Source organism: Suillus plorans, assembly GCF_016647745.1.
Source record: "Suillus plorans strain S12 chromosome Unknown HD556scaffold_4, whole genome shotgun sequence".
NCBI lineage: Eukaryota > Fungi > Basidiomycota > Agaricomycetes > Boletales > Suillaceae > Suillus > Suillus plorans.
The window spans coordinates 1096163-1112761 of record NW_024537388.1 but is presented as its reverse complement, the minus strand read 5'-3'; the positions used below and the strand labels follow the sequence as shown (position 1 = coordinate 1112761).

At 47.4% G+C, this 16599-nt stretch overlaps 7 protein-coding genes across 7 annotated transcripts; 3 read left to right on the top strand and 4 right to left on the bottom strand.

Annotated features, from left to right (window-relative positions):
• Nucleotides 1–169: 169 nt before the first annotated feature.
• HD556DRAFT_1226828 (uncharacterized protein) lies at nt 170–413 on the top strand (the record flags this gene model as incomplete). The annotated part of the gene is made up of 2 exons (XM_041297115.1): nt 170–244; nt 306–413. Coding segments are annotated over 2 exons (183 nt in total), but the record flags the coding sequence as incomplete, so codon positions are not given.
• A 2125-nt stretch (nt 414–2538) lies between these two features.
• On the top strand, nt 2539–4599 carry HD556DRAFT_1437672 (acyl-CoA dehydrogenase NM domain-like protein; the record flags this gene model as incomplete). Its single annotated transcript, XM_041305738.1, has 8 exons — nt 2539–2659; nt 2710–2911; nt 2965–3084; nt 3132–3194; nt 3341–3857; nt 3912–3954; nt 4007–4018; nt 4073–4599. 8 exons carry the CDS (start codon nt 2539–2541, stop codon nt 4597–4599), a joined length of 1605 nt encoding a protein of 534 aa, XP_041166291.1.
• A 1181-nt stretch (nt 4600–5780) lies between these two features.
• HD556DRAFT_1226781 (uncharacterized protein) lies at nt 5781–6937 on the bottom strand (the record flags this gene model as incomplete). Its single annotated transcript, XM_041297109.1, has 3 exons — nt 5781–6693; nt 6754–6810; nt 6858–6937. Coding segments are annotated over 3 exons (1050 nt in total), but the record flags the coding sequence as incomplete, so codon positions are not given.
• A 544-nt stretch (nt 6938–7481) lies between these two features.
• Nucleotides 7482–10458, bottom strand: HD556DRAFT_1429448 (glycoside hydrolase family 5 protein; the record flags this gene model as incomplete). The annotated part of the gene is made up of 14 exons (XM_041304811.1): nt 7482–8061; nt 8108–8203; nt 8255–8406; nt 8461–8530; nt 8578–8639; nt 8686–8796; nt 8844–9106; nt 9164–9251; nt 9298–9460; nt 9519–9803; nt 9854–9896; nt 9948–10075; nt 10125–10297; nt 10354–10458. 14 exons carry the CDS (start codon nt 10456–10458, stop codon nt 7482–7484), a joined length of 2319 nt encoding a protein of 772 aa, XP_041166289.1.
• Nucleotides 10459–11144: 686 nt separating this feature from the next.
• Nucleotides 11145–12507, top strand: HD556DRAFT_1429447 (uncharacterized protein; the record flags this gene model as incomplete). The annotated part of the gene is made up of 3 exons (XM_041304810.1): nt 11145–11172; nt 11245–11848; nt 11898–12507. 3 exons carry the CDS (start codon nt 11145–11147, stop codon nt 12505–12507), a joined length of 1242 nt encoding a protein of 413 aa, XP_041166288.1.
• A 24-nt stretch (nt 12508–12531) lies between these two features.
• HD556DRAFT_618677 (MaoC like domain-containing protein) lies at nt 12532–14183 on the bottom strand. The gene is made up of 10 exons (XM_041311108.1): nt 14050–14183; nt 13910–13988; nt 13851–13856; nt 13745–13795; nt 13607–13692; nt 13457–13556; nt 13337–13407; nt 13103–13286; nt 12798–13051; nt 12532–12746 (listed from the first exon to the last, which is right to left on the bottom strand). Exons 1-10 carry the CDS (start codon nt 14098–14100, stop codon nt 12690–12692), a joined length of 939 nt encoding a protein of 312 aa, XP_041166287.1. The 5' UTR covers nt 14101–14183; the 3' UTR covers nt 12532–12689.
• A 540-nt stretch (nt 14184–14723) lies between these two features.
• HD556DRAFT_618616 (uncharacterized protein) lies at nt 14724–16333 on the bottom strand. Its single transcript, XM_041311107.1, has 8 exons — nt 15992–16333; nt 15927–15940; nt 15726–15876; nt 15370–15676; nt 15305–15323; nt 15231–15258; nt 15074–15178; nt 14724–15023 (listed from the first exon to the last, which is right to left on the bottom strand). The coding sequence occupies exons 1-7, from the start codon at nt 16130–16132 to the stop codon at nt 15110–15112; spliced, it is 729 nt and encodes a 242-aa protein (XP_041166286.1). The 5' UTR covers nt 16133–16333; the 3' UTR covers nt 14724–15023; nt 15074–15109.
• Between the last annotated feature and the right edge of the window lie 266 nt (nt 16334–16599).

The following is a 16599-nucleotide window of genomic DNA, read 5'->3' as shown; positions in this document are numbered from 1 at the left end:
TGGTACGTTGCGCATGTAGACTCGACTCTGGATGGGGGACTGATATGTTCCTTGTCGGGCACTCTTCATCAACACGGCTCTTATTCTGTGGGCTTGGACTCCCGGTCAACATGTCACGAATCAGTCTGTCTTCATCAACACGGCTCTTATTCTGTGGGCTTGAACTCCCGGTCAACATGTCACGAATCAGTCTGTCTTCATCAACACGGCTCTTATTCTGTGGGCTTGGACTCCCGGTCAACATGTCGTGAATCGGTCTGTCTTCATTAACATGACTCTTATTCTGTGCTTTCCACCTTTCGGAGAATCCTGCAGCGAAGATTGACATGCTTGCATTCTCAGACACTGCAAACATACATGCTATTCCGTTTGAGATATGTTTTACGAGGGAACTATGCGCACCAGGCAAATAAAATGTATTTATTTTAGAAACTTGAATTCAATCTTTGTACAAAGGAGTTCTCCTTGCGTTATAGAGTCTTTTCGTTATCTGTCCGACTCAAATTACATGAAAATTCATAGTCTCAAGCCTATACAACCAAACAGATGGTCCAAGCTTAGTCGAACCTGGTTCGAACGCGAACCGGACCTCCCGAACGCGTTCAGTGACGTTCGGTCCAGGGTTCGACCAAATGGCTGAACCGAACCTATGGTTCGGTTCGGCGTTCGGAAAATTTGCCCCAAGAACCGGACCGAACCGGACTTCGGCAACACTAATTCCGCCTCGTAATATGTCATTAAAACACTTCAGCAGCAATTACTCAAGCACTTAAAACAGTATAATACGATTACGAGCTACCTGCCCTGACTATACCATATTTGCATTGTCTCAGACAACTTTTCAACTCGCTTCGAGCAGGAGGTCTCTTTTAGATGAACTTGCGAGGTCTACCGAAGTGTCTCAAATTTCCACTTCGATTCGCTTTAACTCCCGGCGGGCTGTACGCATCGTTTAAAATTAAAATGATGTGTACAGGCGGCCTATCAGTTGTGAGGCACAGAGCATTATAGCTATTAGTATGTTCAACATGTACATAGCCACTGTGGGTAGTAAATCCAATGAAATTCATTAGGTAAAATCAGTTGATAATGTAATGAAATTCACAGTACAAGGTGCTGAAATCGAGGTGCTGAAAGTTCCGATTTTTACTCTGAAATTTCAGCGATATTGCGCTGAATTTTTACTCTGAAATAATGTGCTGAAATTCTGCTCAAGAATGACAAAAATAAATTGTGCTGACGACGGTGACATTATGTCACTAGTGACATGACATACTGTGTCACTTATTACCCATTGAGAATTCACCAAAGGCAGGGATTGAACGGATGACCTAAACCATCGTACATAGCATCACTACCACTAAGCCATGGTATCTTTAGCAGGTATAGCTACAACTCCTAATATATACCACCCTTCTCCTACATTTTTCGACTTACTACCTACGACATTCGTTCTTCAAATTTGTCGTTCGTTATTTCCTCTTCCTTGCCCCCACCCAGCACACTCTCTTATTTATCTCGGCAGACTGTTACTGCAGCCTGAGCATATTCCAGTGTTATCATAATTGTTAGAATGTATAAAGATGCTTATCTTGATTTGTGCCGCACAAGAGTCAGCGCATGACCAAATTCACAAGCAAGTTTCCCGCCCTCCCAGCGGCTCCACCTGCTTGTGTCTCTCCCAAGCTAACACTCGGACCAGCTCCGACTCTTCCTAAGCCAGACTACGCTGGAGAATTGGATTCATTGGAAAATAGCGCTGAAAGTGGTGCTGAATTCGATTCATTGGAAAATGGTGCTGAAATTTGGTGCTGAATTGGATTCAGCACTCCAATGAAATTAACTACCTGCCGTTTCAGTAGAAGTTCCAATGAAAATTTCAGCATCAGTACTTTTTCCAATGATTTTGATTGGAATCACTATCCACAGTGTAGCTATAATATGCTTATGTTTGCCTGCAAGGTCTCAGTCAATTAAAATCGTTTATATATCTGAGTTGGATGTGCTACAAGGCCTGCGACAAGGTTCTTTCTTACGTTACACTGTTGGTACCTAGTTTTCGCCACGACTGGGCATCCGAATGGTGGCGGAGTGGTAACAGAGCATCGTGCACTCAGATAAAGGCCGTAATACACTCATCGATACATTAGTCTTCTGATAGAATTTACAGATACCACCGGGTATTGGAGGGTATGCCCACACGCGGCGACAACCCGTACCATTCATTAGGTCGGGCACACAACAAAGTTAAGTTAGATGAGATGCCTATGAAGTATCAGTGGCACTTCGCACAACTACGTGACGCCAAATACATTTACTTACCAAGTTAGGAAGCCACGGGAATGGGTCTCAGAATTCCGATCCATGCCCGTACCCAAGTAGTACCCGTACCCGTAATCCGCATGACTCGATGAGTTACCCGTACCCGTGCATATCCCGAGCATTGCCACGTCCTTCAGGCATTTTTTCTAAAGGTACGTGGGTATCATATATAACATACGAGAGTCAGAGAAACTAAATTAACATACTCATTGCATCATGACACCCACGTCGCAGCTTTGTCAATCAGATCTATTCAAAAAACGCTCAGAGGTCCTCAGCCGCGAGGCTCGAGTGGATCTTTCATACGAGAGGGCCAAAGCCATTGGTTTAACACTCGGTGCATATCAACCTTTTCTGTTCACGGGACACGTCTTGACGTTATATCAGGCATCACTCTTCATGATATTTTGCATCTAACGCAAAAATTTTGGGACATGCACACCGACCCAATCATGGTCCTAGATGGGGCCGCCTCCACGCTGCTGACCATCCAGTACAATCTGGTTGCAGGAACGCTTGCCAAATATGCTGCGACTACTAGACCTGACTTGGTCTCCCTCGTCGAGGACATTCTTCGATGGAATGTCAGGTGAGCCAACCTTGATGTATATTTTGTGGAAAGACTACATGATCTTTTTGCAGTGGCCAATTCTGCCTTACCGAGCTGGGGAGAGGCCTAGATATCTTCCGAATGAAGACATCAGCGACACTTCTCCCAACAGGTGAATTCGATCTTCATACGCCGTTGCCCTCGGATGCCAAGTACGAGATCACTATATCCTCGAGAGCTGCTAATCATTGTAGCGCAGGTTCATGCCACCAACCGTGCCAGTGATAGGTCTTCCTTGTGTCGCCATTGTTTTCGCACAACTGTACGTGGATGGCGAACGCCGTGGACCTCGACCGTTTCTTGTGAATCTGAACGACGGATATGATATGTGCAACGGGGTGACTTCAATGCGAGTGCTTCTTTAAATTCGTTCCATCGATTTCAAACTGATTTTTCCATGACTACTAGGTTGCTACCACCTAGAGGAGGCTCGTCCCCCGTCAACCATGCACTCACAAGCTTCAATCACGTCCGCTTACCGCCTTCGGCCCTGCTCGGGGACCTCGCCAAGTCCAACACAATCCATCGTGACTTCATGTCGTCTATATGGCGCGTTGCGGTTGGGTCGCTAGCGATTGGCTCAATTGCAATACCTAATCTCCAGGTGGCATCGTACATCGCTGCACGTTACTTTCAGCGTCGTCATGTCACCAGCGTGTATGGAAATCCTTCACCCATAATTTCATACCGGACGCAACAGCTCCCTTTACTACATGCCATCGCTCAGGCGTCCGTTCTAGGAGCGCTTTACAAATGGGGCATCGAGCGGTTCATGGACAAGGATCTTGATGTTCGTGTGCGGCATGGCATCGCGGCTTGTTGTAAAGCAGTCATGATTCAACATGGACAAGTTGCAAATTACGCACTGTCTGAAAGACTCGGAGCCCAAGGCCTCTTCGAATATAATCGGCTGTCCAACCTTTACGTACGCCCTTCTCTCGGACAGTCATGTGAGAGCAAGAATTAATCTGTTTCACAGAGTGAGATAAGGGGAGTTAGTATCGCTGAAGGTGACATTTTAGGTAGGTGGCTTTTAGCCTTTTCCGGTGACGTCATACTGATCAAAGATTCCAGGACTTTCTATGCGTCAGTACAGTACATCAACGTCTGCGCAACCAAACACTTACAGATGAATTATAGGACTCGTGACGGATACACTGGCGCAAACCTACAAGTTGCCTCTCTCGACGCACCCAGACGGGCCCCTTGCATTGCACGAAATCTCGTTATTCGACGAGGCAACCGAGACGGTTTCCTCATCCGATTTCATGCAAGCGTTTATGCAATATGTGCAGCCGCGCTGCCAGCTGATGGTAGAGTCTATGGGATACCGCATGGCCTATGATGCCGCCGTCGACCAAGGGGTTCCCCAATATCTCGTCGATCTGTATCTCATCAACGCGATCAAGACAGATGCCGCGTGGTATGTAGAACGCGGCATGTTTACGCGGAAGGCCATCGTGCATATGGAGGATGCTGCTTTGTCGGCAGCTTTACCTCGCCTGGACGAGTTGCTTGCTGTGATGGAGGTTGAGCCATACGTATCGTCACCCATCATATCGGATAAGTGCTGGGAGGAATTTAGAAAGACGTTGCCTGTCTATAGCTCCCCTCAGGCTGATGTGCCTGCGCAGCCGGCTTTGGCTTTGGAGCGAGCTTACCTCTGAAGCTCCGGATTGTTGTAGTCCTGCATAAAAATATGATAGATCTTTAGAAACGGTAGCTCCCAACTTTCCGTCGAGTTACTCATAATTAGCCAATGATTCGATTTTCTCCCCATTTATTCTTCCAGGGCAGATTCGTGTCGATAACCCTCAGCTGCAGCAACCCAGTGCAAGGCTGTTTCAATGCATCTCGGAAAATCTTGAGTAGGGTATCTTGACGCCAGTCTGAAGTTTTCCATTGCAAGCGACAAATTGACAGGGTATTGTAGAATGTGGTAATGAGAAAGATGAGCATCCTCCAGCCGAACATAACTGTGATATATATTCGGGTACAGCGGAGGCAAAGCCGTCAATGGTTCTTGGCAGAGAGGAATGGCCTCCTCGATATCTTTGTTCTCCATGAAACGAGAGCAGATTGCCAAGCTCAAATTGTGAAAATATGTATGACGCTGTAGATCGTCGTACCTTCGATGTTTATGTTGGCATGATCACTTACTTTTCGTTATACACCCATTCCACGATCTTCCATCGTCCCAGGTCCATCATACAATCTGTTCAGATGTTCGTTTCGTATGAAGCTGAGCGTTTCGATAGTCCAGCTCGTCAGCGCAACGGTCTAGCATAATTTGCACATCCAATTCGTGCTGGTGATTTCGAAGAGAAACCGTGTCATTGTCTTGAAGTTTGGTAACAACTCCGGATCTGAGCTGGAGGGGTATCGGTGAAAAGACAACATGTCTTCTTACGTAATACGGATCCATCCGATTTAAAGCACTGAAGTGCATCTCGACGTTCGACCTCAGGCTGACAATTCAAGTTTGGCGATAGAGCATACATCGCGATGTGGCCTATGTAGGACACCATTGAAATTCGGTGACACAAACTGAAAGCTGTATGGTACGATCAACATTGGACTTCGAATGCATTGCAGCACTGCTCATCAGACGCTTCACCGGTTAGTTCTGCAGAACACGGACTAGTATCGAACTGGGTATGCCACCGTGTTACCTACGCTATTCACCGGAGGTCTGGGCGGTGCGGCGATATCAGGACTCAAAATACCAGTCTATGAGAACCTTAAGCAACAGCGCATGAACCTATGGCAATTATACCGCATCAACACCAGCAGAACCTATTGAAAATTGTTAAGCACATATGCGCGCCATTTTTTGTAGCAGGAGCACTCACTTTTCGTTATGCACCCACTCCACGTTCTTTGTCGTCCCAGGTCCATACCACACAATCTGTGGCAAATGTTCGCTTCGTATGAAGGTCTGTCCACCTGTCTTCTCCGCAATGTCCCTCAATCCTGCTTGCAAATTCCACACCTCCACTTTCCGAATTCCGCTTCGTCTAGCTGCCTGCTTGATCTTTGCGATCAATCCAGGAAACATGTCTTTGCTGGCCCGGAGCCGCGTGACGATTAATGTTGGTGGGGGAGGCTGCATTTCAACGCTCCAGCTTGCATATGTGTCTGGGTTACTCAAGGACTGTACACCCCAGAATCCACCTGCCATAGAAAAGTTCGAGCCGTACGTCGCCCGAGGGATTTGGAATGCTGCGACACCATTTGTTGGCAAGCATGTCACGAGTGCTGTTGGGCGCCCCACTTCGTACGATTCGTTCTTCACCAGCATGTTCTCTAGCTCCTTCCTAATCAACCCAGCATCATGGTCCCAAAGACCCTTCAGCTGTTCCTGCGTCAGCCACTTCCATCCCTCGTCATCCCCCTCCTCCGTACCTACTTCCCATACAGTCGATACCGGTCCCCGTTTCTCCCATCCGCCTCCCTTCCCCTCAGGGCCCGCTGAGCGGTAAAATTCCTCGCCAACATCACTCCATAGCACCGAGAATAGCCCCCCGCCAGCATCTGCTACCTCTTCCGGTGGTGTGCCCCACGCCTCTGGGAATTCAGGAAGATTATCGCGCGAGGCAGTCACCCAATGCAGAAGACACATCATGTGCCTTGCATAACCGCGCCCGCGTTTTGAGGGTGGGGTGAAGACCGCGGCGACGCCGTATGAGGTTGTTTCGTGCACAGAGTTGGGCCCAGAAGGAGAGGAAGGAGGATAAGCAACCAGGCTTGCTCGCTTGTATCTGGCCCCGTACAGCATGTTAGAAATCTGCTCGTGCGTCGTGGGTACTCGAGTCACTTACGTCCTACAAGCACACATGAAATCAAGTGTCGTGGGGTTCTCCCGTGGTGCCAGTACCCTTCCCAGCTCATTAGCTCTCTTCTGTTTGAAAAATGACATACATACCAGGTGATCATTTTCCCCTCCTTTGCGTGCTCCAGAACATCCATCTCTTCATCTCGCGTGATGTACTCCGCAAGACTCAGGGTACCTCGCTCGTTCTTAACCAGAATAGAGATAGTGGGATTGAAGGATGCTCCTTATATCTCTATCACAACATTGCCTCCCACCCACGTCAATGCGCAACTGATCAAGACTTATCACGATTGTCACACATGGTCGCGCAATTCCTGACCCCAATCTCCCAAGGTCCAATCGACACCGGGTGCCAAATATAGCCTGCGTTGATTTTACACCAGTGACCACCGTGCACCTACTGACTAGGTTGATAATTGAAATACAGGTGGGTGCACAATGCAGATAGCCCACGTCTAATGCCCGTTATCGTGCCTCAGTGTTCAGCACAAACAAAACGTGCATCTAGATCCGTCTCGAACGAAGACAACGGGGGCTCTTCCTTGACTCGCGCATCAGAGAAAAGTTGTTCATGATGTCCGTAGTCTGAATCAATTAAAGAGGATTTCCTATTAAAAAATACCAATGAACCGGACGACAACTGTTCGTAATTGACGGATATGACAATAAAATTAAGACAAATCAGGATGTGGAATTTTCCAAGTGACCCCAGCATCATATATAGAAGTAGTACTTGATGACCACAAACAGAATCACAAATATCACTAGTCCAGATAAGATAGCTTCTCCAAAGTCACCCCAAAATGTATTGACACTGAATTGAGGGCGAAGCGGTGGGTCCACAGAAACGGTTATCTTGTGCATCCTACCCGAACTACCATCTCGAGGAACGATGAAAAGAGTCTGTCGGGTTTCATCATAAGTATACTTATCGTCGACGCTGAGGCCCGAGACCACTAGCTTCCTCCCATAGGTGATGAGGGACGGTACGAAAATTTCAGTCTCTCTAGCAGTAAGAACGAGATTGTCCTTGGACTCGGGCGACCTCCACTCAAAGACAAACGTCCCTGTGTTCAATTCGTACTCGAACCGGGTGGGTATGCCAGCAGTCTTTGCTGCGTATGGTCGGACGACAGACGGCAAGATGCGGCCACCGTTATCTAGCGTGAATGAGAATTGGTCCAAATCGAGAAGTGATCGGGGTAATCCACGCCTCCGACTGAACCAAGAGAAATTTTCCCCGTTCCAGTCATCGCCTTGAATGTCATTATTGTCGGGGTTGTAGTTCCATAGCCTGAAGGAATATCAATAATTGGTCATGCAGAAAGCACAGTACACACGTAAATCCAACCAGAGATCTCTCAAGACCTGTCATCATGGCGTCCATCATCCTTTCCTGCCATTTCCAATCGTCACTCTCAAATGCCTCCTTGTGACTGAGACCGTGCGTCGTTAGGTATAGATTCTAATGGCATCGTCAGACTTACTTCATGTCCATGGGTATACCGCACTCTCCGATCAGAATAGGCTTCCCACCGAGTACTTTATAGCCATGATCCACGATATTCTGGATTTGGAGTGAGTAGTTTTCTCTTGCGCCTTGTTGACCCCAATACAAAGCTTTCAGCAGGAACATTCCCTGGAAAACGATATAAGCGTCCAGAACCCATGTCCTAATTACGAATGATCATACCCTGGATAAGCCTTGCACGTTCACCGTGAAATCTCCAAAAGCCTTATTGAATAGCGCATTAAGATCATACCTATAGCAAAAATAAGTAATATGCTTTTGGGACCATAGTTCACAAACCAATGTGGTGTAAACACCATGTTGGGAAGTTGGTGTTCTGCTGTCCACGATGTTGGACAAAACTGCAAAAGTTGTCAGGAAATATAAGAGATTTGTCGTACAACATGCCTCGTTGGGGATTGGCTCTACAAAAAACATTTTATCGTTCGACATCGCCTTCCGGGCGCAATCTGTCCACCGTTTAAGGAATGGGTAATAGAAATCGGTGTACCAATCAACCTTGAAGTGTGTGAGCATCCACTTCATGATCCGTCGCATACACATACCTTACGACCAGTCATAGGGTCCTTGACGAAATAATTTTCGCGCAGAACGACACCCTCGTTCTTGCTGTTGTCCCACCCCCAGACGCCGTGCATCTCCCATACACACATGCCTTGCGTTGGACCATCGGGGCGCCAAGCCTTCCGACTGGCGGAATTCAGAACACTCCGAGAAGTGAGACGAGTAGGCAAAGGGAATGAGCGTGTCCAGTGGGAAACGAGAGTGGGGTATCCGCAGCCAAGCATAAAAGATTCGAAAGCGGATGCTGGACGTGACCTGTCATTAGTATCTCAAACACCGGATATAAGTCAAGCGCACGCACGGACATGCGAAAGATGCAGATCTGTATTATAGTCGAACTTGTGTAACGAAGGCAATTCTATGTATCCTCTATGGGGCTCGTTCATAACCTGTTTCAGATTAGCACTATAAAAGTCAAATATTACACAGGCTTGCCTCAAATCCAATGACTCCATCCAAACCATCCAGAGCCTGTACGACTGTAGCGTACATATCCAAGAATGCATCCTGGAGGTATTGCTGAACTGGCTTTGTCTGGCCATCAGGCATGACAATCTTCAACTTGGGTGCGAAGGTATCACCAGCCCAGAAGCAGGTGCTGAACGGATAAAATCCCATGTCAACATGATGGCGGTAATAGACTAAACTGAACGTACGCCATGGTCGCGGCGGCCAACTTTTGGTATCCGCAGGGCCAAATACCACGTTCCGCTTCAACGTGACCGCCACCTTTGACTCCTAGCAGCCATGCAGCCCCAGACTCTTCGAGTGCATGTAGGTCAAACCCAACGGCATCAAGAGTCCATGCTGGTGCGCCAGAGCCACCCGAGTACCTGGACCAGACATCTTGATGAACGACGACGAATGCACTAAGTCCGAATGAGGGTAACAGTAAGAGAAGCTTGCGAACGTATGTCAGATACTCCTTGTCGTACATGCCACTATAAGGATTGCATTAGTGATATGATAGAGAGATGATTCTAATGCGTACAGTCCTGCATGTTCGACAGCTTCCCAAGTCACGAGAAAGCGAACTAGCAAAATGTTACCAAGCCGAAAGAATGTTAGACTACGTGAAGACGTACTGAAGGTCAAGCCCCATCTTCTAAGACGGGAAAAGTGCTCGGGTGCTTCCTCCAGTGGAAATGGACGGCCAACAAACGTAACGACTTCGTGGTCGCCAGGAAATGTACCATGGTCATGGTTCATTGGACTGCAAAGCGTTCAGCATTATGTTTTACGTAGGTGAGGTCAAAGCCTACGCTTTGCTGCAGCCAGACACGTTGACGCCACGTAAACTGCAGATGCGCCCATAGGCATCAACAAAGTGCCGCCCGTTGGGCTTTATTTCTCCTCCGGTTCCAGTCCGAGACCAATCATGTGCGTATGTACGAGTCGAGCCAGGTATGTATGAAGGCAATAAAGAGGGATGGATCTGACACCACGGTTAGCATTGGACATTAATCTTACACTGGGCTCAAAGTCTCAGACCTTGTCTAGAAGTGGATCCGGCTGTGCATAAGATGGAGACGGGGTTGGCTTCGGACTTCCTTCAAGAAAGACAAAGGAGTTCTCGGAGCCAGATGGGCTAAACATCGGTGACTGTGACGCGGGTATCTGGTCAACGTCAGACTAGAAACAATTGGATGGAATATTGCCGCTGCAGTGTGGTGACACCTCAAAAGCAATGGTATAAAAGAAAATGCCCTAATGAGACAACTAGAAATAAGGCAAATCCGAGGGGATCTATCTTCGCAGCGGAAAGGAAATGGTTACTATGTTGAAGTGGACTGAGCTAAGTTAGTTGGACCAAAAGTTTATAATGTGTCCGAAAGAGGAAGGTGGTTGTTTGGCAAAGGCTTTAGATCCAAACAATCCCACGTTATTGAACGGTTTATCATATCGTAGCGGCGCCTACGCGGCTACGCCCCAACCGTGACACTGCTTTGAATTGATTTTGCTTTGCCTCATATGATGGCTCAAGAGATGGGTCAGTTAATTACAATTCTGAATGCCATCCGGTTAGACTGTGACGCAAGTTGTTCAAGTTGACATCCCCAGTTAGCAGATGGTGAGCAATAATCAGCTCGGCCCGTTCCTCTGCAAGCCGACATGCGCACTCCGACAAAGAGTCCAGTGCTTCAACTTTCCAGCATGACGGTGCACTGTGCGGCAGTCGGCGTACTGGTGAGATTCGAGATTCGAGCCGTGGAAAAAATAAGCACAGCTTTGCAGACGGTGATGGGAATTTTCATGTCCCATTGCAGGGCCATAACACCAAGATGAACTTGGGATATCAGTGCGGTTTACGTGCGCATCAGTTCTTGGCTCCAGGCTTCTCCAGACAGATTATTCCTTCCTTCCGTCGTACATATACTGAAGCTAGAGTTCAGACAACTGATTCCCAGCTGATTGTTCCTCCTCTCGGCGCTTCTTTTCCTCATAGATGGCTGCGAGACGCCTGCCAATGCGCAGCCTGCGTGCATCCGTCTACATCTCAGAAGCTTCGTAGGACATCGGATATTCCCGCTGATATTCGTCCCATTCCTCATGGCGTAACTTTCCAGGACAGTGGCATACACGTCGAGTGGGTAGATAATCACAAATCGTTCTACGAGCATTCTTTCTTGGAACGCTACTCATCATCTCCGCGACTGTCGTCTTTTCACAAAGATGTACAACCCATATCTTGGGATGTATCTACCATCTCCCAAGTACCTGACCTCTATATGTCCTACGAAGCTATAAACAAGCCTTCCCAGCTTCTCTCTGCCATCACACAGCTTACTCGCTATGGACTACTCTTCCTCACAGGTGTCCCGAACACCGAGCACACAAACAAGACATGCGAGCTCCGCAAACTTGCCAATATGTTTGGCGAACTGCGCGAAACCTTCTACGGGGAGCTGTGGGATGTCAAGAACATCCGTCACAGCAAAAATATCGCCTATACTAATCTTGACTTAGGTATGCATATGGATCTCCTGTGTGTGGTTTCGGTATACTGTCTCGATGAGGCTCTGATGATCCGACAGATACTTCGAACACCCACCTCGATATCAGATTCTCCACTGTCTTCGCAATCGGGTGGTAGGCGGTACTTCGCGTTTTGTTGACGGTCTCCACGCTGCGGAGACGTTGCGTAAGACCCATCCAGTAGACTTTGATATCCTGGCTACCACACCGGTCCCATTCCATTACGTCAATGATGGACATCACCTTCATCACGAGCACCCCACCATCGAACTCGCTTCCTTGCCCCCAGCAACAGGCTCTGGCTTGTCCACCACCGGTATTTCTACACCCAGCGTGCCTAAAATAAAGCACATCAATTATTCCCCGCCTTTCCAAGCTCCTCTGCTGTTAGATTCGACTCCTCCCGCATTTTACGGCGCCCTGGGACGCTATGCTGCTCTGCTTGATGATCCTGCGAACATCCTAGATTATACCCTGCGCGAAGGCGATGCTGTCCTATTCGACAATCGGCGGGTTTTACACGCACGTACTTCATTCACTGACGATGGCTCCGGTGCGGATGCATATAACGAGACGACTCGATGGCTGAAGGGCTGTTATCTCGAAGCTGATGCCATTTTAGATCGGGGAAGAGTGTTGCAGACGAAGCTTGAGAAGGAATCTCTCTAGGAGTCGTTAGGTCGTTGTAGGATTGGGCACAACAACGACACGACAGCAACGGCAATGTTGCAGATGAGTTGTGAAGATATATAAGCTTACATGTACAAATACAAATTGATAAGAATTTACACGAGTATGATTCGTTGGGAATACAAATGCATATCCCCAACATAACGAAAAGCAACTCTTGACTACAACTTGCTCTTCTCAGCCTTTTTGATGAAGGCGACACCATTGCCCAATGCGACCTGCCCCAACTGTTCAGAACAAGACAAGAAACAAAACGATAAGTATCTCACTTTGCCAGATGTCAGGTTCTTGGTTATGAACGTAATTTCCGAGGTACCGTTCGGACCAGGACCAACTTCCCATGCTGACGTCTCTAGCTCATCACCAGGCTTTACAGGGGACGTAAACCTCGCGCCAAAGACCGTCAGGGCACGAGAATTCCCATTAGCTATCACTTGAATCAAACCTCTTGCAGCGAACCCATAACTTGACAGCCCGTGCAAAATCACACCACCAAAGCCCATCGCTTTGCCAAGTTCCGGGTCTGATAGGCAGCTCAGTCCGAGAAAGACCATTACATATGCAAAGAGCCTACCGATGTGCAGAGGGTTGTAATCGCCGCTCAGTCTGTAAATCAGGGCTTGCTCTGGTGTTGTCTTATCCCGAACAACCCAATCCGGTTTTCGGTCCTTAGGGACAGGCTTCGCCTGAGGTGGGGCTGCAACAGCTTTAGAGAACTTGTCTCCGTTGGCCTTTGAACCAAGGTAAAAGGCTGAGCTCTATAACTGGGGTAAGCATAGTGGATATTCAACTTGGTTGAGCGCCTCACGTAAAGCTTCGCATAAGGAACATTATGAGGGTCGAGCAGTATGGCTTCATTGTCTATGATGATTCCAGACTCTGGAATATTGTTAGCTAGAAGAAGTGCTTGTGGATTTCATGAACGCACTATTCTCATGTACACCAACTACTCTTCGAGAGAGCTTCCAGCCGGATCCGCTAGCCACCGGAAGGTCTTTCAGGATTTCAATACTTTGGGTTGCATGGACCTGCAGATTTGTGAACACGGATTGAATAAAACAATTTGCAAGCCACTTACCACCCTCTTGGAGTTCAGCTTCGGAAGACCCGGAACAGGTTCACCGCCCGTTTTGGCTGCGAACAAGGTGACATCCTGGTCATCGCCTATCGACATTAACGCCTTCATTCCACTACTTGGATGTCTGATTGATCCCACCTTTCAGTCCAAGAACTACAGGGTATGTCGGTAGTGGTCCCCACGACTTGTCTGCAGAACACATCAATGACCGAACGTAAGCATGTCAGAACAACCGTGACACTACCAAGCTCTACGAAGTTGGGTTAATATGTATGAAGCGAACAAGGATATAAATTTACTTACCATATACCAAAGACAAGTCGTCATGTTTCGCGCCTACCCCAAGAGCATACGTGATGATGTCTTTACGAGTCCATGAAACCTAGCACATATGAGTAAGCCGTACAAATTCGAACTCGTACTACTGTAACACTGAAACGCACTGGTTGATCTTTGGACTTGAAGCCGACAGCTTTTCCAAGGTCGTAGCTCATAATTGTAGAGACAAAAGCGTTGTAAAGTTGGTGCTCTTCGAGGTGAGATTTATCTGTTGTGAACTTGAGAGTTCGATTGAGCCTGAAACTCCGGCTATGTGAATCCCGGATGTCACCACGTGATTCTGAGGCTCAGGAGAACTCTCTTTGACTACTGCACACCATACAAATGTTGCAGTTACCCACCGTTTTTGCTGGTACTACTTACATTGCACTATGTGAATACTACTGCGAACCTTCAAGCTTCAAGCTACATCCCTCTGAAGTGTTTACCGTTCTTCTGTTAAGCCCCTGACGGTTAAATCCAGGGCACATATCTGGCCGTACTCATCTCAACCATCCTCCATTGGCCTTTCTTCACCGTCCAACAGCATCAAAGGACCCTCCTGCTCGGCGCTCGCACCCCCAGTGCCCCACAAAATGGATACGCAGGATGAAGGGCCAATGGGCCTATCTATAAACAAGCCACCACATACAGTCCTGTGCCGATGGGTGGGAGTTGGTGATAAACTTACTTATTACTTGTAATGATCTAGCAGACTTGATCCATCAACGCTACGGGGACTGGTGCTACAGGTACAGGCGACGAGATACACAATTTGACTACAAGGACGACTAGCGATACAAGTCAAGTGATACACACAAGTGGGAAAGAAATACAAGGCAAATACAAGGAATTTTAGGAGTCGACATCTCTCCTCTCAAGGAGGGGCGACGAGACGGAGTTACAGAGAACAAATTTTGTGACTAGTGGCCTTGTATGGACACAGATCACCCAGCAAAGGCGATAGTCGAGCATAATGTTAAATCTGAATCATCACGTACGAACGTGAACCGGCGATTGAGCCTTCGAGATCGAGTCAATATTTTGTAGGCATGGGGGTTTGATTTGTCTTACCATGCCAGTAGCGAATTCGCAATTACTGTTGAAGAATCAGCGTTACTTCCCTCGTTGATTCGAGTGACGATATACCGTTGGAATTGATAAGATATAGACCAAACCAGGCATCTAAAGGGTGTGAATACAACAACAACAAAACGCAAAAAAATGGAACCAACTATTTGGTAAAGTAAGGAGCTGAAGTATTCAGTCAGCGATATAAGCAAGCTCAGGTGTAAGTATATCTTACCAGTACGGCGATTGAAAACGTCGCTAAACTTCGAAGACGTTCAAAACCGAAAAGCCCTAGTGCGAAAGACTTACCTAGCTACCAAACAGGTTTCTATGGCCAGGTCAATTTAATTAAAACCATAATGTAATGTTCTTACCAAGTGTCCACGAAATTATCCTGTCAGCTATCTTAGCCGTCACCGAAACGCCCGGAACGTACAATGTTTGCTTCTTCAGGATGGCGGCAATACTGATGGTAGTGAAAATGTCAGATGCCGAACGGGAGATGGCTGCGAATGCGATGATGAAGTGCTGATCCTCTCCGAATGTTTTGAGGTTGGCCATATGAAACGCGCGGACGACGAAAATGAAAGCTGCAACCTGCGCAGTTACACCAAGTATTCCTGAGATAAGTGGTAGGATGATGATTTTAGAAAGCTTCCAGAGTCTATGGGTGTAAAACGACTAAAAACAATACATGACTTATGTTGGGGACAATATGGTCAACACTTGCCTGCACAGTAGAGCACGTGAAGCTGCTAAGCAAGAGCAGAATTTTTGTTCCGACCGGAAGAGTATCGAGTATAGATGGTTGACCATAGGCAGTCACTGTCATGGTCCAAAGCGTGACAATTAAGCAGATGAAGTGGCCTAGTTGCCAAATTCTAGAACACACATGTCAGTCGCGAAGGCTGGTGGAGAAGTCACACCGTACCCAAGAGCTGTGACCTGTAGGTAAACGTCAATATTGATGAGATTTTCCAGTTATAACTTACTTACGGCGATTTTAAAGCCTCGAGGATCTGTTGGGAACAGTTTAAAATACACGTAGATTTGCGAAATAAGGCAGCCGTAGAACACTGCACTCAAGAGCGAACCAACTTGCATCGGTCCAATAACAATCCGAGGGTCAAAGGCCATGATGGGATGGGATCATCCCCCCGACTCTCCAGCACTTTTGTGGAGTATATATTTTTTTCTGTCAGACTCATTGTTCTGCTATCAAGGGTACTGGTTTCGGGATGAGTCGAGTTTCTGAGACATGCCTTTATCTTGTTTGTTGGTATTTGCTTGCCAAGTCTCCCAAAAAAAATATTACGCGGTACAATATTTGCTATAGCGAGCTACTTGTTGCAATATAACATCATTTCCAGCTTATAACTACAATATAAAGTCGATGCCACAGCTGTGTTCCAGCTGCGTTAAGGGCGATGCGAAGGTGATGATGTTCGGATAGTTTTAATTCCTAATTAGGCAATATATTTTATTACGATGTTGTGACATTTGGGGGTGCCATTCAGGGCCTAGTAGCGCTTAAGCTTAAGTGAAAGCTTAATGGGCGCTTCAAAGGCCGGGCCGGGATCAAAAGGCGCCCTGAGACTCGCACA

What these genes read in the sequence shown, in the direction of transcription:
- HD556DRAFT_618616 (XM_041311107.1), bottom strand. Translation starts at nt 16,132, where the DNA reads ATGGCCTTTGACCCTCGGATTGTTATTGGACCGATGCAAGTTGGTTCG. An exon ending in TCACGTGCTCTACTGTGCAG is followed by an intron (nt 15,677 to 15,725) that starts GCAAGTGTTGAC and finishes TATTGTTTTTAG; the next exon opens with TCGTTTTACACCCATAGACT. An exon ending in CGTTTTCAATCGCCGTACTG is followed by an intron (nt 15,179 to 15,230) that starts GTAAGATATACT and finishes TGAATACTTCAG; the next exon opens with CTCCTTACTTTACCAAATAG.
- HD556DRAFT_618677 (XM_041311108.1), bottom strand. Translation starts at nt 14,100, where the DNA reads ATGAGCTACGACCTTGGAAAAGCTGTCGGCTTCAAGTCCAAAGATCAA. An exon ending in TCAAGTCCAAAGATCAACCA is followed by an intron (nt 13,989 to 14,049) that starts GTGCGTTTCAGT and finishes CATATGTGCTAG; the next exon opens with GTTTCATGGACTCGTAAAGA. An exon ending in TTACAACCCTCTGCACATCG is followed by an intron (nt 13,052 to 13,102) that starts GTAGGCTCTTTG and finishes GCTGCCTATCAG; the next exon opens with ACCCGGAACTTGGCAAAGCG.